We start from the raw sequence: 23,863 nt of genomic DNA, 5'->3' as shown, positions 1-23,863 counted from the left end.
TCGTGTGAGCCCCACACGTTCACTCTATACAGTGTTATTTACATTCTGTGATGCACGAGCTGATGACGTCACGTCAAGACGAGTTAACTTTTTTTCTCAACTTTGTGTGGAAAAATGCGGGGATTATGCAGCCTTTTGATAAATATGCAGCCTTTTAAAAATCTGCGCATTTTGCTGATTATGCGGTCAATTCTGCGATCGCAGAATCGCGTTTTTCTGGAGGGTCTGGCTAATGTTTGTCCTGATGAAGTTTAGTGGTCTCATTTAGTCATTTACCAGTGGGGTATTTACTGACGTATTTTGTCGTAGAACAACAAGTGATACTCTCAATTTTGTGCTAAACACAGACCTTCTTTCAGGCATCTAACCAAAAACACGATACAAAACAGTTAACCTCGAGGTGAGGGGACAGGAAGTGGTAAAATGCTAACTCATTTATGGGTTTTAGGACTCAGTCCTGCACCACATGCTTTCACACCGGAGTACTTTTCCCAGTATAGTTCCAGTATAGTTCCGATATAGTTCCGAAAATATGCGTATCCGAAACTAGAACTTAGTTCATGAGAACCTTTTCACCCCCTTTTCAGTCCCTGCTAGAGAGCAGGTACTTTCATGGGAGAAAAAGGTTCCCATTACTGATTGGCTGGGCGGATTGCAAACCACGCTCCGTAAAACTCCCAAAAAGTTTTGTGAAGCCGCCATTTTATTTTCCTCGCATTAGCATTATTAGCATTAGCATTAGCGCAGCGCACAAACGGAGAGAGACTAACTATGGCAACATAAAAGAAAACATGGGAGCGGTGGAGATGAGGAGGTGTCGGCGTTTCTGGTGATTTACTCGGAAGCCATTACCCAACTCCGGGGACTTCTGGCCGGGGACTTCGGGTGGCAGTATACGCTGTGAAGTTGTTTGCGGCCTGCCAGTAAACCCAAAGCAGAAGAAGAAGTGACGTCAGTGGCTTCATTTGCCTAATCCTCCCTCAGGGACTTATTCCGGTGTGAACGCGATCTGCCCTTTAGTTCTGATGAACTCTTTAGTTCTGATGAACTCTTTAGTTCTGATGAACTAAGTACGGCAAAGTACTTGGTGTGAAAGCGCCTTATGACTAAAGACCAACAGCCTTGTGACTTATTGTGAAACTTCTGATGACTGACCTGCCAATCTCTTCATCCAGGAGGCCTCATCTATACCCAGGTTGTTAACGACGATCTTCATGATGCTCCCCAGCAGCTGGTTGAGCTGCTCCGAAGTGACGGAGGTGCAGACCTGGCCCTCCTGCTCGGGGAGATTCTCCGGGCCCCTCTCCCACCAGCGGGGCAGGTAGTTACACAACATGGGCAGGGTGATCTCAATCACATGGGGCATTTCTGTGTAGCGAGCCCCTGACTCGGCCAGGTCGTGGATCTCCTTCAACAGGACCTCTAGCTCGGGGATGTCCGGGCACAGCTCCTCCACTTGGCTCGGGAGACCCAGAACTGAGAACGGTGGGTGTAAGACAGGTGGAATATGAAGTGGCAACATTTGATTATGAACTGATTCTTATAATTGTTGTAAGAGAAAAACCCACTGTTCTCTCTCTGGGAGTCTTGGTGGTGTAAACAGAGAACAAGTTGTACTCATTCAGGGATGCTCCAGGAAGGCCACTGGCATGGCAGCTGCTAAGTGAGCCAAACACTCGCCAAGAGCCGGTCGCTGTCTGCACAAGAGAAAAATATAAAACCCTTTAGGAAATGTCTATATTAAACCAAGTATAAATCAATGCATAATCAAGCCATAAAAGCTCATTAACATTTGGTGTTAGAGTTTGTGCAGTATTTCATGTTAATCAAGGGAAAGAGTTATACTTTAGGCTATATCAATTAAATTAACTTGATACAAATCCCATTTAAATGCAAATTGTTGAAGACTTCCTTAGATCCAGAGGTCTTTACTCACTTCTCTACATGTGGAGTCTTCACCGTGCCCAAAGAGTAGATGCTGCACATTAAACGATAGCAGGATATTTGCAAGTCGTCCACTGAGGATGCAGAGAAAAAAGGCATTGCATTAACTCTCTACCCCCCGCACCAGGTTGCGGACTTTCGGTGACAGAGCTTTCAGTGTAGCATCCCCCACCCTCTGGAACTCTCTCCCCCCCCGAAATCCGCAGCGCCCCAACCTTGGACACTTTCAAAAAAGCCCTCAAAACGCACCTTTTCACCAAGGCTTTCCCCATTATATAGTTAGTTTGATAGGTTTATTTTTCCGCTACTTGCTTCCCCCCCCCCCCCCTAACCTGTCTGCCTCTTTTCCCTACTCCCCCCCCTACCCGACTTGTAAAGCGACCTTGGGTTTCGTGAAAGGCGCTATATAAATATTATGTATTATTATTTTTATTATTAAGTTTCTGTCAATGAAGTGATGAACCATTGATTTTCATCTCTATTTTTATAATAGAGAAAAGCCTTTCACTCACACATGACGTCGTCTCCGAACTGGAACTGGGCGATGTGGTCGAACAGCGAGGTGAGGACTGGCAGCAGAGCGTTGGTGGTGTAGTTGATGTTCTGGGACACACCCTTAACCTAAAGTACAGGAACACACACACAAATACAGACATTAGCTCACAACAAGAGAATGCAATTCCTGAAGAAATTGCTAGGGGAATGCTTTATGCTGAAAAGCTGACGCTGAATTGCTATGCTGAAATGTAATGTGTAAGAAGAAAGTGGATCATTTAGATTGAAATGATAAATGAACACTGGGGGCTTGAATGTGTGATGAGAGAAGAACTCAGTTTGAACTAACTTGATGGCGAATGATCTGTCGCCATGGCAACAGATCTTGATGACATCCCTTAATACGCGTAGGTGCGTTGATGGCTGCATCGTTACCAAGCCTGTGAAGTTTTGGGCCGTTTGGAGCATTTTCACTGGAGTTATGAGAAAACCGTGTTTCATGGTGAGCATTGTGTTGCCATGGCAAAGGCATTTGAAGAAATCTCAGAGCTGTTGAGGCATGGACCGTTGATATACAAGCGAAGTTTGGGGGACGATCGGACCGTGTCCATTGGAGTTAAAGCGACATCGTGTTTTATGGTGAGGGATGCTTGTTGTGTACTTTGGGGTTAATAATGTGGCCTTTTTGGCAGATTAACTAAAGGTGTGCGGCTACTGTGGTGGGGAAAGATGAGGCTGAACTTACAATGGGGTTTAATGGAGACATGTTGAACGTTTTTGTCACTTCATGCCCTCAAGAGGCATTTTGTTTAATTGTTTTGCTTAATTTATTTTTTATTTTTCAAGCTACGAGATGTTTTCCTACGTTTCTCATGAAAAATGATGTCCAAGAAGTGTAAGGTTTGGGAATTATGGCAGGTTTAAAAAAAAGATATGAAGGAGAATTTCAAGCTTTCCTCCACTATAGCGGTGACATCACGCACGTATGAATCAGATTTAAAAGTTGTATAACACGAGTAATGTCAGAAAGATGTGTAACATTTTAAGGTTGGAATGAGGTTTCTCCATTGACTTCCATGTTCAAAATGTGATGAATTATGGGATATATCTCGGGAATTATGAAAGTTATGAATGAGAAAAGTGAAAGCAATCGATTCCCGATCGAGCTGAACGTTTTGATGTTGGAACGGAGTTTATGCGATGTTCAACGCGGGAGAAGAAGACGGACAAAATAACCCGGCGGAATAATAATAAAATATTTTGTGCGTAGAAGAACAAGTAGTTGGAATGCTGTATCAGCATTAGTTGGAATGCTGTATCAGCATTCCAACTAAATGACGGGTGAAATGTAAAAACAACTCAGTGTGGTGTTGCTCTGACCTGGTTCCGACTGGACACCTTGCCCAGTTTCAGATTCTCCACCATCTTCTCAATGTCATCCGCAGCACTTTCAAAGAACTGCCTTAGGACGGCCTTAACAATTTCAGGACCAGATTTCATAACGGTCCTTGAAAAGAAGGACAAAAAGGTAAAAAAAACAAGATATGTGTACGTATGCCTGGGGTTGTGCTGAGGGTGTGATATGAATACAGCGTGAGTTACCTGGCATCCAGTGATCGTGAGAGGATGTGCAGACAGTTTACAACTGCACCTGCGTCTGTGCCTGGAAACAGCACAATAAAGAAGTGTTGTCAAAGCTGTCCTAGTTATCAAATCAGCTTTCTATACGTTTTAATTGTTGTAAAGGACATTAAACCTACAAACTGAAAACAGGACACACATGCCATTAGAGCGTGTTGATAAAGCTCCAAATTACATTGAGATCATGAATTTTTACTCAAAACAGATACTTTTTTTTCATAACTGACCAAAATTAAAGGGGATATATCATGAAAACTCACTTTGTTTTGTTTGTGCACATACATTTCAGTATCTGAAGTGACTACCAACCCACAACTGTGAAAATAAGACAACCCAGTCTGTGTTTTTGATGGTTGTCCAGTTCAGAAAAACATAGGATTCAACAAGCCTTTGAGATTTGGCTTCCCTTTCTATGTATTTCAACCATGGATGTATAAAGAGAACTGGATAGAACGTTGGAGACAGGGCCTCATTCATTCCAATTTACAAAAAAACTAAACGATCCACTGATTGACAGACGTCTCTTTCCCAATGCAAGTCAATAGGAAACAGTCTTATTTGTCCCGAATGATGTCACAGGCTGTTGTAGTACCACCGTTGGCCACTATGAACATTTGCTTTAATACCCTGCTCACTTTCTTCAAACAAGGACTTGAGATCTACTTTGCAAATTGACATACAAGTCAATCAAAGCAGACTGGGTTTTCGGGGTGGTAGCTTACAGAGACAGGTGGTAAAACAGATAAAAGGTCAAAGAAGGTACATTTAGACTGACAGTGTGAGAAAAGTAATGTGATTATTTAAATATGAAATCACTGTAACATATTTTGGTAGAAACCCCAAATGAAAGTTTGAATCTGAAAATGTGCATGTCCCCTTTAAACATATATAACCGTACATTGCTATACTTTGATTTAATTTGCAGTTTGACTCTTGTAGAGGACCAGTTACAGAGACAAATGTTCAACATAATGTGTTACAAACTATTAGAGACACATGGTGGTAAAGGCAGATGAGAATGAGGATACAGAAGATACTGCTTTATTATAACAAGGCTGATAAAACCATGCATACTGCATCTCCCCACACATAGACTGGTATTTATAAAAGAAGAGAACGGGTGGGAGAATGTGCACACTTTACTTGTACTTCACACCAGGCATACACACCTTTCTAAAAATAGCTACAAGTGATATGGTGGAGGTGGAATATAAGATGATGTAACCTTAACTAGTGTTTCAGTCTACAGGGCTCAGTGTAAAACGTTAATCTAAGGCACCCAAGCCTTTAATGATGAATAATAAATCAACATGACTACGGTTTGAGACACATGTAATACATTTATTGTATTGGTGATATAAATAGCCACAGCTGTTCTGATGCTGTTGGTAAGATTTGGTTCAAATACTTCTTTCCTATTCCTCCCATTAACAGGTCTCATAAGTGGTAAAAGAACATTATTATTGTGAGTCGCTTAGGAGAAAAAGCGCCAGTTAATTGAAATGTAATGTAATCAAATATGAATACGCAAACAAAAGAGTGAAAATGGGGCCATTGCACGTGCAACCATTATAGCTCCATTATGATTGATAGTCATACAACGGTGTAAGTTTACAAATCAATAAAGAACGCCTGTTTTTGTCTTTACGTGTACACAGAGTTTCAGTTGTGAATCCACAAAGAGATGGTGCGTCCGAACCAGGTTAAAGAAAACATCAAAGCCAAGCAGAAGATGAGCTTAAGACAGAGAAGCATTAAACGAAGAGATCCAGTGAGAAGTCAAGAGAGAATGAGAGTGTGGGAGGGTAGAAACAGTGGTCATAAGTATATAACATTGAAGAAAGACAGAGCAAAAAAAGGTCTTCAGAGATCAACATAAATAAGACAGAAACGGAGATGGTGATAGGGCATAACACCAGCATGCAGATTCCTTACCAAAGAGAGATACTCGGTGTCTCACCAAAGCAGCCAATTTACAGAAGATACTGAGGTAGGGGGAGAAAGGAGAAAAGAGGAAAAGGGAAAAGGAGGGGACAGCAAAACAGGGCAGGGAAGGTTTGAGAAAGCAAAAGGGAGATCAAGGTAATTGACTGGATATTGCACATAAGAAGAGAGGGATGGAGACAAATGGAAGGGTAGATGGGGATGAGTTCCAATCACAACCTTTTGAATATAAATGAAATCGTTTAAGCTCAGTAAAATACCTTGCAATCATCTCCTTCTCCTTGTTGGAGGAATGCCCTCCACTGCCCAACAACTTTGCAGGAGTGGAGAGGAAGTACAGGCAGTGGTTCTTGAAGTACTGATTCACCAATGGCAAGAGGATCTATACAAAAACAACAACCAGGGATACAAAATTGGAGCAATACTAAAAAATACTTAGATCATACACTTTTTCACCAATGATTTTCAATGACTTCTCCATGACCTTTACCTCATTTTCCATGACCAAAACAATTACTCTGTCTCAGCGGTACCGCTGAAAATTGTTTATTTTAACATGGAACAGGAAAATAAGGTCTGCATATGAAACATGTTGTGCCCATCTAAAACAAATCAAATAGGCTTACTAGCTTCTACAGGCTAAAGCAACTAAAATCTCTCACCAGCAAGATTGGTCTAACAAGTAACATGTAATGTAAAAGATACCTTGACAGTTAAATGCCATTTCACGTTTCATTACTATACGATACAGTATGTATTATCATTATAGTATTACTATTTCGGCAATTAGATAAAACATAAATTATATTTGCTGCAACTTTAGTTACATTTCCATGACTTTTCCAAAACTTTGGGGAAAATATTGTTTTCCAGGGCCTGGTATTAGCATTTTGAATTTCCATGACTTTTCCAGGTTTTCAATGACCGTAAGAACCCCGTTAGATAATCAACGTTTTGTTGGATAATATTTTGAATGTTGTGCCCCTACTGGGACATTTAAACAGTCATATCTGATTGGTTAGCTGGCTGACTCTGTTGTGATAGGACATCTCTAAGCAGTTGACCAATCACCGCCAGTGTAACATAGTGATGACACTATGGAGGGAACTTTGGGATTTTAGCCTTTGCAGACCATTTACATGCACAAAAACCTCTAAAACAAACTAAAGGAAAGGGAAACCCCTAAAAGCAGCATAGGGCCCCTTTAAGTGGGTTCAATCCCTAGAAAGTGGAGGTTCTGTACAGCTTACTTTAATGCAGCATTGAACATCTCACCTTGGCAAAGAATTTTATCTCTTGTTCATGAGGTGACTTCTCCACTCTACCACTGCTAACCACAGCCTCTGTTCAAAAAACAAACAAGAATGAAGCAAAGTCAGTTCCTAGTCAAAAGGTGCATGATGGAGTTAACATTACGCAATTCAAGTATTGATTTTGAATTACCAAGATGGGCGATGAACTCCTGGGCGATGTCCATCCATTTAAGGAGTTTCTGGAGGAAGCCATAGGCAAAACGCTTCTCGATGGAGGAAATGTCCTGTTCCATGTCCTTCAGTCCCCTGAGGGTGGAGAGAAGAGGGAGTAAACATGAAATAGAGAGACAGAGAAACATAGATACAACTGGGTCATTCCTGTTATTCACCAACAATCCTGTCCATGATTCACTTTTCTTTCTTTACAATATGCATAATACATCATTTTCCTGTCACTGTCAATCACACATGCCAAAGTGTTGCTGCGAAACAGGAATAATCCAAATATCTTCATGTAAATGTTGAGTACTTCCTGCATACCTTGTCACAGAGTATCCGTTGAGCTGCAGGAACTTGAGCATGTCCTGGGCCTTCTCCCTGTCCCGGGCCTTCTCCTTAGCCGTCAGGGTGTCATAAGGCACGAGCAAAGGATGGGTGCCACTTCCTAAAAGCAATAATCTAGTTACTCAACACACAACAAACTAGCAACCAATGCTTCAAATGAACTTCTCAGCCATCTTACCTTTGGCCTGCAGCTCCAGCTTCTTCTTCCTGCCCCAGGTGTTGTGATAGTTCTCTGCCAGCTGCTCGGCCATAGACTGGACGGAGAGAGGGAGAAAATGAAAATGGTGGGGCTCCTTTCATATGAGATCTACCAGTGCTGTGACGAAGAGATTCATACCTGCAGCTCTCTGGACAGAGCCATTCCTGCGATGTCTATTGGCTGGGGGTTGTAGCCGTGACTGGGGTCATACGTGGCCTGCAGACAAAAAACACACCATACAGACAGATTATTATCCATGGGAGGTTTAATGACTAGAGGACACCAGAGGGTTCCCGTAAAAAAGCTTGAACTTCTTCCATTTCAGTACATACAATGTTTAAGAAATACCGATATCAAAATGTATTAGTACAAGTAGGTATGATTATTAATTTCCTTGAACTTTTCATAGCCCTGGAGTGAAAACTAAGTTTCACATAATCATATTAGATTCCATTGGATTTAAACAACTTTAAACAATAAATATTGAGTCACTTTTATTTTTCTATTATTATTTATTTTTCATTTTTTATTTTCTTTGAATCTTTAAAATACATTTATCTAAGCAAAGGATAAATAAATATAAGGTCTCATCAGATAAGTTATTTTGTATTTTTGTCATGAATTACTACTTATTGTATTTGTAGTAGAAGTGCGATAATCAATTTGTATGAAATGGTTTGAATTGTCATTTATGGTGATTGTTTTTGTTTCACTACCATTCTTGATCTTGTCAACATCAGTTGTTTTGTTTGTTGTGTTAATGTGCCTTGACATATACATGTGTGTTTGACCGCACCAAGAATAGCCAGTGCTAATGCTAGTGCTAATGGGAATCCTTATAGAGAAATAAGACAGTAATAGATCTCATTGTTTTCTTGTTCTTTTTCGTAATAACCATCCTTTTCTAGACGCCAAAAAGGACACACAGCATCAAACACAAATACCCATCATTAAGCCCCTCTCTCCTGTACCTGAGCAGTTTGGGAGATCTTGCGTGTGACGGCCTTCTTCTCCACTTCCCCCTCCCCATCCCTGGCTTTATCTAGAGTCCACTCCCAGGCCAACATGGCTTTCATGGATTCCTTGATGGGCCAACGATAAATCTCCTTGTCCTGAGAAACAAAGAGGATTTAATTGAAAATGGAGCATTTAAACAATATATGTTATTGTCAGAAGATCCCAAACACATTAGAATTAGAGATGAAATGTTCTGCAACACTGGTTTCATCTAATCAGAAAAAACATTTAGGCTAATAGATACACGTATGTATTCACTTATTCAAAGTTTAGTACCTGTGTACAGTGCTGAAATTGTCAAAATAATGTTGAAAGCCCCAAACCTTTAACTAACATGAAGATTAAGGCTACACACACTATGTACAGGTTTAACAGAGTGTGAATCTGCTCCTGCCTGAGACATATCAACTCAGCATCGATACTGCTCAGGGCTCATTTTTTGAAAATTCTCTTTGAATAGACATGAGCTGCATCTCACTTCGGTTAAATAGAATACTTGCGCCCCTCACTTGCGTTGTTTCCCTGTGACTAGTCCCTCCCACCAAGGAAGCATGGAGAGACGCAAGGAAACCACGAGAAGCAGGGAAATGAGTTTTAAGAGCAATGGGACGTCCTTTCCTCCGGAGTGTCAGGTGAAGCGACGTCCGTTTGTGATGACGCCGCACAGCTGTTCGTCTGACAGCAGCCAGATCAGTGCTTGCGCTGCATCGTCCAATCAGTGAGCGATACACAGTAAGGGGGCGGGGCGAGTGTCTGAGGATTTCACCGGAGGATGGACTGGTAGTTCCTCGATTATCACTCCTCCGTTATCACTCCTCGATCCTCCGGCACAAATAAGGCCACTGGAACGGTACTCAAGATGGCGCTGACAAATCAACTTCCGGTGATACCGAGGACCGAGGAGCGAGGAAATTGAAAATAACCGAAGTGAGACGCACCCATGGTTTTTGGAAATGCTCCAGAGACAAAGGATTACCAAGGGGAAATTAGCTGGAAGCTCACTCTCAAACACATATAATACAACTGAAGAGGCAGTTGAAAGGTAACAGTTGAATAAATAAGCCAATGACTCTAGAGACAACCCCTTGAAGTCGGTTTGGAAGAAATACTTGTCACATTGTAACAGGACAAGCATACAACCCTGTAGAATCTGGGAGCCGTTTCTCAAAAAGAAACCATCCTAGTCATTTGGACAGGTAGAAATGAAATGAAAAGAACTCCGTGCCGTACTCTCCTGCTTAAAGGTAAACTGCCACATATACTTAGCTAGTGCCACACCTCATTACAGATACTTAAACAGCAGAGGTACATTCTCTGCCTTAAAACAGCAGTTAAGTTAGTAGAGTAATATGGCGATCCAGAAGGAATGTGAGCCTGGCTGTAAACTTGTATCGACTCAATAGCTAGTTAGGTCAATCAGCAGGTCTGATTATTAAACAGTCATTAACTGATGGCCGCTGACGCCACAGCACATTATTAGGATTAAGATTGAAGGATACGTTACCTTTTCAGAGAACGTTTTGTAAGGTCGGAGCATCGGGTGGGTCTTAGAATTCTCCTCCAACACCTCTCCATAGGTCCAGTTGTTCTGAATCTGAGGGTCGACATAACCATTGAGATCATTATTACAGATTACTAACCATTACAAAACAAACAGGGACTTCATTTGTATCTGATGATCTTCAAGGGTATATGCAGAAATCCTGAGGTCAAATTTAATACCTTTTAAGACCTTTTTTAAGACCCTTTCCATACATTTTAAGACCTCATCGCAACTTTGAGTTCTAACCGGTTACACACTTTACCTCACATTGACTATATTGATTGTAAGATAGCAAAACTAAACAGAGTGCAGACAGACTACTGAAGCCTTCTCTCCACATGAACTTCAACCTCTCTGTGAAGGTCAGGTTTGATGCAGTATGCTGCTTTGTTGCTTCTGTACTCTGTGCTCTTTCATTCCAGTAAAACTCCTCAGAAACCATTAGAAACCAGTATTTGACCAATAAACAAAACAATTGACAAAACTTTGAACGATGAAATATATTAAACTTTGGTGGGCTTCAGCGGGGTAATGCCATATAGGAGCTCCCTCACAAATACCCAGGGGTTAAATTGAGCTGGAGCTGTCCGGGGCTAAGCCCTGGCACATAGGACGATGCTCTAACGTCATCACCCTCACACATTTGTCATATGTTTACAAAAAACGATATATATGTTAAGACTTTTCTTGTTCTTAATATAGACTATATTAGGGTCGATATGTGTTGACTTTACTTTAAAATAGCAAATCTCTGTGACCGGATATAGTTTGGCTTAGACCCCGGTCCCACGAGGACGCATACGGTAAAACGCATACGCAAAAAAGTATTCCGTACACACGCATTCGATTCATTAACGTGTCCGTTCACACTAGACCGCTGGAAATGCTGGAAACGCTGTAGTACATATGTCAGGCCTGTAAGTGGCGCAGCTGCCACCACAAAATACACCAAAAGCAGCGAAGAAGACCCCGGAGCATGGTTGCCATGGTTGCCCTTCTGTTTATTCTCCGCGGTGGACGGCATGTTCTCCTGCTGTATCTCTCAGGTAGTCCACCAGCAGATGAAAAACACCCACCTCTCCGCCACTTCCAAGGGACGAGGGAACCGTGCGGCAGAGTTTCCGTTAAAAAAAAAATTCCACCGGTCAACATGTCCGTTAAAGTTTAAATCTTCCGTACAAAATTTGAAAAGTGCCGATCAGAGGTCTTCTTTGTTATTTATTGAGCTTTAAAACAAATTGATAAAGACTCTGTTCTCTGTATAATAATATTCAATAAACGGTGCCTGCCTCTCTTTTCCTCCCCCTCTTCTGACAGCCCAGCAGCAGCAGGAGACGTGGGGAGAGGGAGGCGGGCTATTTCATCGTTATCAGAAAATTATCATATAGGGCTTACACACGGAGCTGTTGGACCCCCAGAGCGTTGCGTATGTCGGTCTACCCACCTTGGGACCCCCCCCACACAGAGCGGAGCAAGGCAATCAAACTTAAAATAAGAAGCAGCACTTTACGGCGCGCTATGCATGGGGCCGCCTTGAGAGGGTTTCCCGACATGTCGTTTCAGTAAATTAAAGGGTGTTTCATGTTGTCGTTGCTGTGGGACTTCTTAATACCTTGGAAAACGCCGTTTAATACTTTTTAATAGCCTTAATTTTCGCTAAATTGACTTATCAACTTTTAATACTTTTTAAGACCCCGCGGACACCCTGTCTTCCCAAACTGACCTTTTCAAAGGCCCATCTGTCATGAGTGTGCTCTGCGTACTTGTTGATGAAGGCGTCCAGCCTCTCGGGTATGATGGTGCTGTGAAGAAATGAACTCATATTAAGTGTGAGGTTATTTATTGAATGTACATTTCAAAAGTTTTATTATTGTAGGAGACATTTCCTTAGTTTGAATTCTTTATCATTTGGAACATGTGGTTTCTCCATTTGCTGTGTTTGACATTGTCATTTTATTTTCCTTAACTACTTCATATTTTTAGTGTTTGTTTTTTAAAGCTTTGCTAACTTACATTTACAGCTCAAAATAATTTCCTAAAAATCAAATCTAAATCTAAAAAGGGCAAAACAACATAATTTTTAGTTACAAGTTCAAATTGATGTTTTGCTATTGCTATATTTATATTGTGTCTTTGTGCTCACTTGGTGGTCTCCACTGGCTTTGGATCAAAGTTTCCCTCAGCGTCCACAGAGGCCTTCTTCTCAGTGGCGGAGGAGAAGGTGGCGTCCACGTAGTCCGGAGGGATGGCTCCAGCTATGGCACAGAGGCACGGCATGGCGATCTTGAAGAGCTCTGCGTCATATTTCTAGAGCCGGGACGACATCAGAGGAGTCACGTTGATGATGACGCACGCTTAAACCTGTGTGATTGCAGAATATCAACATGCCAAAATCTGTGGACAACCAGAGCGTCCATCTCACCTTGTGTGCCAAAGACTCAAAGATTCCCCAGAAGAGTTTACGAGTAAGATGCAGCTCCTCCTCTGAGGTCACCCCGAAGTTAGCCCATCCGTTAGGCAGGCAGTAGTACCTCCAACAGCGCTCGTAGTGATTGGTCAACAGCTGAAATCATAGATGGAAACACAAATGAGCACACTTTTTAATAATTGGTATTTGCAAGAAAGCAAATTATTGGTAATATCTGTATACAACAACTGTACTGCAATAACCACTGTAACATAGTAATAGTTTAAACACAGGTTGGTTAGATTGTCCATGTTGCATTATTTATTTTACTGTTCGATTGCAATTTTAACTTGTGATGCAATGTTATACATTCAATACAATGAAATAGCAGACAGACCTTAAGAGGCATCTTGGCGTATTCGTTGAGGATGGGAACATCAAACACCAGCCGTCTGAGCAGGTGCTGCAGCATGGAGGGCCGGAGGTACCTGTGATGTCATAAAAAGGCTTTATGAGGAATGTTATTATCAATGTTTCACATGGGATGTTATTCTTTTATTCCCTTTCGGGGTCGTTTGATACAATATGATGGTCGATTCATGGTAACAATCATATTTGCTCTCCCGGCCATGGTTGGGGTTAAAGACTGTGTGAATACAATCCTTCAGATACAATCCTCCAGTCTAACTAGCAGAAGCATGTTCTCTACACAGATAGCCTGGGCCTGGCACTGACTTGCAGAGCGACACGAGGCACTCCTCGATGACGTCCCTCTGAGCCTTGGTGAGGGCTCGGCCGCGGGACAGCCGGTAGATGGTGTGCAGCATGGAGTCGATCATGATAGCACGGTGGTCCGTCCCAGCATACAGCGGGGCACACTTGGTGAGCAGAGGCAGGACAGCCGAGCAGAGGTAGCGGTTCAGGGCCAAGGCCATCTCAGTGGTGCTGAAGGCCAGCTATAGTCACAGAGTAAGACAGGACATTTATTTATATGAATGCAATACTTACAGAGTAAATAAGTTCATTCACATTTACTGAATATACACTATTTTTGCGTTTTAATATTGTGTATTATGAGCTGCTACTTTACTTCAGACTGTGACAACATGAATGTTTTAATGTTTATTACTGACTGCTATTTCAATACCTTTATAATTATAATTACTTTTACAATGCTGCAATGTATTTCTTTTTACCATGGATTTGTAGTTTTTTCATTGTATTAATGTTTGTTTGCCTTTCTTACTTTTATTTAAATGTTAGTCTACTCTTTATTATTGCATTGCGTCTGCATAGTGGCTTTGCTGTTCTACTGAAATCCCCGCCAAGTGGAACAAATGAAGGATTTCTGATTCTGATTAGATGCCCTTAGAGTGACTGGACCCACACTCTTCCATAAGTGGGTCAAAAAGGACCCGTATTAGAATAATATGTGTTCTTATGCCATTTTTGTCATTTTGGTTCAGAAAACTCACTTGTATAATATTTAGTATTATATTTTGGTTCACACTAGAAATATTTTATATTTAATATGTCACTATTTATAATTTTATAATTTTGAAAAAAACGAAATTCCTTAGTAAATGCATTCAGGACATTTTTTGACCCACTTATGGAAGCTTGGGGTAGAAATACAAAAACTACAATTTCTTATTAATGTATAACATTTAAATAAAAAATGTGAATGGCATGATATCCAAAACATGTTTTTTGAGGAATAGCTGGAATATAAAATGATTTAAAAAAATTATTACAAAGATACTCTAAGAAAACCACCTCACCGGGTCAAAAAAGACCCACTTATGCATGTAAGGGTTAAGTAAAATGTTTGAGATTATTGTACTTTACTTGAGCATTTCCATTTAATAGTAATTTATACTTCTACCCCACTTCATTTAAGAGGTAATGCTCTTTAGGAGAGTGTGTGTGAGACAGACAAAAACCAAGGGAACACCACAAAAAGCACAATAGGGCCTTTTTAAACTCTAGATGTATTTACCACTCATAGTCACGTTTCACAAGTAGAAACCCATGACATATGATATAATTCTGCACTACTAATAGACCCAGTATTTTAAAGTATATCAAACTGGCTCCACATTGACAAACTTCAATACAAAATGTATTATATATATGTGTCCGTAATACAAACAGGATAATATGATAATACATTCTGTTCTGCATATTGAGTACTTTTTGATACCCAGTACATATACCTGAATTCAAGACTTTTACTTGTAATGGAGTATTTAAAGACCAGAGTATTTCTACTTGATTTGAGTAGGAGGTGAGTACTTCCTCCCTCTCAGCTCACAGATGAGTAAGCAGTGACTCCTGTGGCGTGTGCGTGTGTGTGTGTGTGTGTGTGTGTGTGTGTGTGTGTGTGTGTGTGTGTGTGTGTGTGTGTGTGTGTGTGTGTGTGTGTGTGTGTGTGTGTGTGTGTGTGTGTGTGTGTGTGTGTGTGTGTGTGTGTGTGTGTGTGTGTGTGTGTGTGTGTGTGCGTGTGTGTGTCTGCTCACCGTGTCCAGAGAGGCTGCAGCCCTCATGTCGGGCAGGAAGCCGACCTCCAGCACGTGCAGCAGGAAGTCCTGGTTGTCGATCCCGTACACTCTGTCCAGGAACAGCACCATGGAGGCTTTGTGGTCCGGGACGAAGCTGGCTGACATCTTCGGCTCAAGGATCTGAGTATCTGAGGTTTGGAAACAAATCAATCATATAAGGCCAAAATATATATATATAACATTATACGCTTACAAGATTCTGTCCAATATACAGATATGAAACATATGTAACATGCAAAGGTGACGCGAAAAAGGTTTACTGTTGGTGTAGAACAGGGGTCGGCAACCTCTGGGACGCGTGCCAGCATTGGCACGCGGAACCGTAACCAGTGGCACACTAGGAATAATTGGAATAAGTGTGCAATAATATTTCAATTGTATTTTCGGATCCTGAACGAGACCGCCGCCAGAGTGTGTCTACCTGCAGAAGGAAGCCATGCACGCAACGCAGCCCCGCTCTCTTTAACTCCAGGTGACTTTCTGCCGCTTTCCTCCGTGGTGCAGTGCTGATCGTTTCACCACAGAGGAAAGCACTTCACAAATTGCAGTAGGCATACCCATAAGGAGCTGTACAAATGCCGCAGTTTTTGCGTGGCTGTGTCTTTAGTTGAAAGCCCAGTGGCGATCTGCTCATCGAAATAATATGCTACAAAGGGGCGGACTGGCCATCTGTGTGTTGAACTTTCCTGTCGGCTCCCAGACCGTAGTCGAGGAGGGCAGAAGCAACAAGCTTCAGGTTCAATAACCCACTTTAGCTTAAATGACTGGAGAGAGGCGAGCTCTTCTTGGGAGGCCGTTGCATTTATTTAGCTGTTCTTCTGTTTCATAAAATACATCACAGACCTCTGTTTTTCTGCTGCTTCGTTTCACTTCCAGAAACATACACACGTTCCCTCACTGTCGCTCTGCCATCCACACACACACACACACACACACACACACACACACACACACACACACACACACACACACACACACACACACACACACACACACACACACACACACACACACACACACACACACACACACACACACACACACACACACACACACACACACACACACACACACACACACACACACACACACACACACACACACCTCTCTCTCTCTCTCTCTCTTAAAGGGACAGCGATCTCATCTCACTCTGCATGACCCTAATATCATAACATGTGTGTTCTGGAGAATCACAGAACGGACGATTGTCCTTATTATTATGCCGTTTAAACCAATTATTTAAATGTGGTAAATGTGTAAGTTTCGTTGACAGGTCCACACACTGCTTCCCCGCAGCGAGGCTCCCCCGCCCTCCGGCTGATAGTTCAGGAGTGTCAAGCTCCTAAACCCCCCCCCGTTGATAATTCTCGATCGTCGGCACGCTGATAACAATTTTTTTTTTTTAACCCTAACCCTAACTTTATTGATCCGAAATTGGGAAATTAACCAAATTAACCAAATAAAAAAATATGGAAATAAACATAACAGTAAGGCACAATACATAAACATATACATAATAAGTTTCATAATATTTCATATTGGGCATTCTCTAGATCAGGGGTCGGCAACCTTTTTGATATTAAGTGCCATCAAAAATGTAAATTGTGATCAGTGTGCCGACGATCGTGAACGGTCTACAGGGGGCGGGGGGAGCCTCACTGCGGGGAAGCAGTGTGTGGACCTCTTTCATCTGTCAGCGCAACTTACATGATGCCGTTTAAACACATTCAAATAATTGGTTTAAACAGCATATTAATAATGACGACCGTCCGTTCTGTGATTCTCCAGAACACACAGATGGCCAGTCCGCCCCTGTGTAGCACATTATTTCGATGAGAGAGGAGCAGATCGCCACTGGGCTTTCAACTAAAGACACAGCCACGCAAAAACTGCGGCATTTGTACAGCTCCTTATGGGTACTGCAATTAGTGAAGTGCTTTCCTCCGTGGTGAAACGATCAGCACTGCACCACGGAGGAAAGCGGCAGAAAGTCGCCTTGATTTAAAGAGAGCGGGGCTGCGTTGCGTGCATGGCTTCCTTCTGCAGGTAACGGGGAGACGCGCTCTGGCGGCGGTCTCGTTCAGGATCCGAAAATACAATTTAAATATTTTGCACACTTATTCCAATTATTCCTAGTGTTCCACTGGTTACGGTGCCGCGTGCCAATGGTGGCAGTGCCAGGGGTTGCCGAACCCTGCTCTAGATATACATATTTCAATCATATATAATTGAATTGTATTTATACGATAATTATAATTGTGATATTGGTATTTCCCCTGTTTATCTTTATTTATTTTATATAAATAATTGATTTATTCTATTCATTTGAAACAACTGAAAACAGATGTTGTTGACCTAATCATTTCAATTCATTGACCTAATCATTCATATATTGCTGATACTATTCAAGAAATAGTTCTCCACAATTCCAACTTGAGTGTCTCACCTTTGCCGTAAGCAGGAATCTGCACAGAGAGGCTGATGACCCCCACCAGGTCCTCTATGGGCACCAGAGACCTCAGGATGGCCCGGATCCTCAGAGCTTCACCCTTTCCTGCTTGGATCAGCTGTAGAAAAGAAGATTTCACACACACTGTATGAGACTAAAGTGCAGCAACCACATACTGTACAGAACAAATGTGCCCAGAGACAAAGCCGCTAAACTAACATGCATCTCAGGGGCGCAGCGACCCAGCAGATCGATGAGGGCGGAGTAGAAGGACATGATAGCGTTCCCCAGGTGGACGCGGTTCTCTTCGTGCTGCTCCTCACCACCAAACCTGCCAATAAAAAAAAACAGGTTTTCACATCATTTTGATCAGCAAAGCTTACATTTAGGTCAGTTTATTCATATAGCACATTTCATACACACAAGCTGAAAGGGGTACAGAAGTATTATAATAAAATGTTGTTGAACAACCTCTGGAAAAGTAGTTGTAACAAGGTGTTTAGCCTCAACTCAAAAGAAAATGTAAGGTTGGGGCCAACGTCAGATGTTTTGAAAGTTTATCCCAAAAAACCCAAATCTTCTTCTATGTTTTTTGTTCTTGCTCTGGGCACAATGAGTAAAACTTCATAATGCCCGAACGGCAACAAGCGCTCCGTTCCGAGCTGTGTGCGTCACTTTCTAGTGTCCCCTGGTTTCCAGTGTCTTTTGAGCTTCTTGCATCGTTTTGTTTTTATAGTGCTTTGAATAAACGCTGGGCATGTGTTGTCAAGTTGGTGAAGACGTTTCTTCATCTGTTTTGGCACATTTGTGATTTGATATTTGCATAGTTTCTGAAGCAAAGCTCATTTGTCTCTCCTAATGGAAGTGTGTCTGACCGTTGTAGCTCACTTGCAGCTGTCAGCAACCGTAGCTCCGTCCTCGAAAACAAAACAAACTTTTATATGTAGGGCTGCAAGATTGAGAAAACATTTCTAATTGCTATTATTTCGACTGATATTGCAATTGTGTCATGATTCACCATATTGGGGGTATTTATAATTTTTGCATCATAATTCTCATTATCATTGAAAATATGTGGTGTGATATTTAAAGTCTGCAAGACTCTGCTTTTTAGGCCGGGATCTCACTACAGCTCCACAATACTTCTCTCAAAATTGTATTTGAACACTTATTTAGCCTTTAGGGAATATTCTGCTTACCGCAGTTTCAATTCAGCACTAGTCCATATTGCAATTTCACTCACATTTGAATGAATTGTGGAACCCTGGTATTTGTATTGTGTTATCACACACTGAGAGGTAAACATCCCTCTATCCCGCCATCACTCACATGAAGCGTCGGTCCTTTTTCACCGTGGGTCCGTCCCTGGCCGGGTCCTCTGAGATCTTGATGGCCTCCTCCATGGCAGCCAGCAGACCGTTCCCCCCCTCCCCTCTCAGGGCAGGGCCGAAGCACTCGGGCCGACGGATGAGCAGGCGCACCACCACGTTGGCGTTCTCCTCCACGCTCTCTCCTGTGGGGAACAAACGTTAGTGGCTGTTAGGATCTGGGTTTTTGTGTTTCCTGTTTTATTTTGTGAGATCACTTTCATTGTCTACACTTCCTGCCTTTTTTCCAGGCCTCTGCCCTGCTCTGATTCTATCCAACTGTGTGTACTGACCTGCCCTTGTGTTTTGCCTGCCCTCTCCAGCTTATCCATTTCCCAGTTTTACTCTGTGGGTTTATGCTCAATGATTCGATCAATGTTTCCCCGGTTGTTCTGCTGTCCATGTTTCCTGTTTCTTTACCAGGATTATTCCTCGTGTTCCTGCATTGGGTTTTATTTGGCTGTTTTCCCGTGTGGTTCCCTTGCCTGTCCCTCTGTTTTTTTTTGTGTTTATCAGCTTCTGTTAAATAAAGCACACTTCCTCAAGTTCCTCATACCTGCTTCCCTTTTCGTATACGTTTGGGTCCTGCTTAAACCTGAAAGTAACCGTAACCCAAAACATAAAAGTAATCATTAGAGCAGAGGGTGCTGACCGTTCACAAAGACAGCGAAGCGCAGGAAGTCCAGGTATCTCCCCCCTCCGCAGGGGTTCCAGCCGATGTCAGGGTAACCCTTAGAGAGGAGCATGGGACACATCTGCAGACCGCAGCCCGCCAGGTATGTCACGACCTACAGAACCAAGGAGGGGACACCAGGAGAGAGTATGAGAGAACTGGACACTTCAATGTGTTGTTTTCTTTTGTCATGTTTGTGTTTTCTCAAACCATTTCCAGGTCCTGCTCTTGAAGAGCCAGCGCCAGCTCGTTGTTGTCGATGCAGGAAGCTGCAGCCACGTCCAGAGGGGTGGATCCTCGCATGCCTGCAGAGGTAAATAAGGTAAGTCTTTCTCTGTGTGTTCTTTGCCTTACTTTGTCATTCTGTATTCTCTATTAAACACTAAACTCCAGCAAGTGCACGTCCCTCTGCGACGGCCAATCAGCTCGCTACCCCCTCATTGCGAGTGAGACCTTTGCTCTCCTCTGCAAAAACATGCCTGTTTGCTATCCTGGCTACTCAATGGTAGAATGATGAACGTAATGTAAATATTTGTCAAAAAAAGTGGAAGATTTTTCCTGTGGTCAAATATTTTGTTTGTTTTCAGAGGAGATTCACAGCAGTTCACCTTAAACAGAAACTCCAATGATAGGGAAAGTTAAGAATGTAATCTTTACAAGGACACCTGTTTTGAATCCAATGCCCTATGAGCAGTAAAGCAGAGAGCCTGGTACTGACCCAGGCCGATGCCGCTGTTCTGCAGCAGGTAGCTCAGGTGGTCAAACATGGAGCGCTGGTTCTGTCGGCTGATACGACAGAAGTAACACAGGAAACGACAGCAGTTGGTCACCATCTGGGGGAACCGGATCTCCTGGAGAGAGAAAAAGAGAAAATATATTAATAATAAGTTACAAAAAAGCTGTTTAACAACACATAATCCACTCAAACGTTTAAAAACAGACACAATTAAAAAATACAAGAAAATCATTAAATACAATACAATGAATGAAACAGTAAAACAAAAAGACTAATAGGAGGGGGATGTTGCCAGTTTTACAGGTTATTTTTTCAGGTGTTGTTTAAAAATGTTGACTGATTAGACTGACAGAATAAAAGCTGATTCACTTATTTTATTTCGGGGAATCAAAATCTAAAATAACTACTAGACTGTAAATGTAACATTTCAGAGAAATAAAACAAAGCATTACAATTACCTTGGAGTCTCCTCCTCCGCCAAGCACATTAACCATCACCTCCATCACAGTCTCATGCATACCCAGGGCTCGCATCAGGTTTGGGTGCTGGTAGAACACCTTGTTGTTCATGATGTTCCTGAAAGAATACAACAACAAAAACACCAGTCAGACCCACTGCTTGGGTTCGGAGTACACAACAAAACAATAGATGGAGATATTAGGGCAGGGTGAGCCGAAAGCATTTAACAAAAACATATTACTCAGTTAGAAAAGCAATAACTTGTTTTTGTATTGTACTGTGCTGATGTTGCTTGTTTATTGTGGGACTAACCCTAACCCCCCCACACTGACCCGATGCTCTGGATCATTAGGCGCTCCTCCTCGGGGCCCATCTGGACGATAAGCAGCGAGCGGATCTGCCCCAGACACTCCAGAAGGTCCATGGTGTCCTGCACGGAGATGGCGTTGATGGCGTAGGCTTTGGGCAGCGCTCGGATCAGCTCCCCCAGGCCGTCGTACTGCCGGTGCAGCAGGCTGAACATCAGGCGCACCAGCTCCGGGTTCTGGATGAAGGACTCCTGGGCCCAGTGGATCATGGTGTGGGAGATCAGCTCCTGGAGCGAGTCTTAGGGGAGGTGGACACAGAGAGGGAAAGGTTGTTATGGGTTACACAGCCATTTAATCAAGTCTTATGGAACAGGCCGGTTCTTACTGGGCTTCTGCTCCTCCTCCACCTCCGGCTCCTCCTCCTCCTCCTTCTTGCGCAGGCTCTTGATCATATCCACCATACTGATGAGTCTGCCCCTCAGTGAGGAGTCCACCTCCTTTTCCTCCGCCTCCTCCTCCACATGAATACCTGTTTGAAATAGGAATTCAGCATTAAGAGGAGAAGCTAGATCATTGGGAAAGAAATGGGCCAAACAACTTCCTCAGTCGATTACAAACACAATGACGATTTATTTTGTATTCGACATTCTTAATAACTCAGTTTTTACTTACATTTGTAAGTATAAATATGCAAATCGCTTTATTAAATCTCTTTTTTCTTTAAGGAATTAAATGCTACATTAACCTTGAATATTTAGAAGTGAATGACATTTTACATGTTGTATAATAAAAAGTTATTTTGAGGAAAGGGCGTTTAAAAGGTATATATTCTAACCTTCATTTAGTTTGCAAGACGCTAAAGGTGAATAGGGTAGAATATTGAACTAATAATATTATATTTCATACATTGATATAAGACAGTATTCTTCATATTAGCTTTCTGATTTTTCTTAATGATCCATATGACACATTCACTTTTGCTACCTTTCGGTTAATTTTGAAAAAAGACTCAAATGAACAAAGTTATTCAAATAAACCCCTAAATGTGTATTGTGGATGTTTACTTTGCACTGGTCTTAAAGAAGCCATGCTATGGAATCTAAATAACCCTAACTCTCAACATGTACCAGCATTGGAAAAACAATGGAGCCAATAAAACCCACAGCATCTCTAAAGAGCGCCTCACCGCAGTGCAGCAGCAGGTCGATGTGGAACTCCACCAGAGTTTCCCGCGTCTCCTCAGGCACCGGGCTGAACTCGTCCTCTGGACTGTGCTTGAACTTGGTCAGCAAAAGAACCTTGAGAGGAGACATAAAAGAACATATTTTGTCTGCTTTGCTTTTTCTCTCCTTTGCACAAGACTTTTTATTCCATTACATTTTAGGGGTTTCTTGTTGTTTTTGTGTTTTTCATGACATATGTGCTCTATCGAAATCAGTCGCATTGACCCGAAGACACATTTTGAGTTGTATACACTGTTGGAAAGAGGATATTCCTAGCTTTCCAATGATATCAGGATTGTTGTTGTACTCCAAATATTAAGCGAAATATGTCACATTGTATAATGGCTATCACCGAGTCATCATTTTGAGAAAAAGGCCTTCAAAGTTTTCTCTTCTCTGGAACTCATCGATCTGATTGATTATTAGCGGAGCAAATGATCAAAACACTACGGAGGGAAGATATTTTCGTTTGGATTACTGGTCTGGGGGAAGCTCGCGAGTGTGTGTGTGTATACGTGTGTGTGCGTTTGTGTAATTTTGCGTTTGTGTGTATTGTGTTTGTTTCCCGGGGAAAACCCTCACGAGAAACACCGGCTGTTGTTATGCCTGCTGTGACGTTAAGTTACTCCGTTCTCTGCTTGTAATTATTCCGTTACAAGCTTCAAAGTTGTATTTATCATCTGAATTTGCCGAAACAAGTTTAATATTCTGAAAGCCAAGACTTTGTTTAATTGAAATCAGATGAAAACAAACTGTAACGGACCCTGCCGTGTTATCTATGATTACTATACGCTTACATTCATAATGTCAGCCGGAGGGAGGGGGGGCGGTGCGGCGGAACAGCAGAGTGGCGAGTGAGAGCTGTCATCTTCCCTTTACAAGCTTTACAAAACACCCGAACCGCGGAAAACTTTTTTTTTTTTACGCAAATCCACGTTTATTTAGAAATGAGCCGTTGCGACTTCCGACTGATTTCGATAGAGCGGGTCACATTATAAGAAAATCTTTTCATCAGATCTTTACAAACCAACCCCAATAATTTTTACATACCAATGGAGCACAGGTTATTTTATTTTTATT

At 42.1% G+C, this 23,863-nt stretch overlaps 1 protein-coding gene across 1 annotated transcript in view; it reads right to left on the bottom strand.

The window, feature by feature from the left end:
* The window catches only part of ryr1b (ryanodine receptor 1b (skeletal)), a 145,438-nt gene that overhangs the window by 44,014 nt on the left and 77,561 nt on the right, over nucleotides 1–23,863 (bottom strand). The window contains 33 exon segments of the mRNA XM_079673789.1: nucleotides 1,085–1,106; nucleotides 1,156–1,476; nucleotides 1,565–1,630; nucleotides 1,633–1,697; nucleotides 1,937–2,018; nucleotides 2,457–2,565; nucleotides 3,820–3,946; nucleotides 4,042–4,102; nucleotides 6,016–6,065; nucleotides 6,285–6,406; nucleotides 7,300–7,367; nucleotides 7,468–7,583; nucleotides 7,818–7,941; nucleotides 8,020–8,095; nucleotides 8,179–8,256; nucleotides 9,012–9,152; nucleotides 10,562–10,651; nucleotides 12,324–12,402; nucleotides 12,744–12,907; nucleotides 13,023–13,163; nucleotides 13,405–13,495; nucleotides 13,743–13,963; nucleotides 15,527–15,696; nucleotides 18,015–18,135; nucleotides 18,237–18,348; nucleotides 19,347–19,530; nucleotides 20,037–20,172; nucleotides 20,268–20,362; nucleotides 20,776–20,908; nucleotides 21,252–21,369; nucleotides 21,585–21,858; nucleotides 21,946–22,089; nucleotides 22,747–22,858. Coding sequence (XP_079529915.1) covers nucleotides 1,085–1,106; nucleotides 1,156–1,476; nucleotides 1,565–1,630; nucleotides 1,633–1,697; nucleotides 1,937–2,018; nucleotides 2,457–2,565; nucleotides 3,820–3,946; nucleotides 4,042–4,102; nucleotides 6,016–6,065; nucleotides 6,285–6,406; nucleotides 7,300–7,367; nucleotides 7,468–7,583; nucleotides 7,818–7,941; nucleotides 8,020–8,095; nucleotides 8,179–8,256; nucleotides 9,012–9,152; nucleotides 10,562–10,651; nucleotides 12,324–12,402; nucleotides 12,744–12,907; nucleotides 13,023–13,163; nucleotides 13,405–13,495; nucleotides 13,743–13,963; nucleotides 15,527–15,696; nucleotides 18,015–18,135; nucleotides 18,237–18,348; nucleotides 19,347–19,530; nucleotides 20,037–20,172; nucleotides 20,268–20,362; nucleotides 20,776–20,908; nucleotides 21,252–21,369; nucleotides 21,585–21,858; nucleotides 21,946–22,089; nucleotides 22,747–22,858 — 4,013 coding nt within the window.

The sequence above is a fragment of the Notothenia rossii genome (assembly GCF_949606895.1).
Source record: "Notothenia rossii genome assembly, chromosome: 4".
NCBI lineage: Eukaryota > Metazoa > Chordata > Actinopteri > Perciformes > Nototheniidae > Notothenia > Notothenia rossii.
The sequence above is the reverse complement of the archived record's forward strand: the minus strand, read 5'-3'. Positions and strand labels throughout refer to the sequence as shown.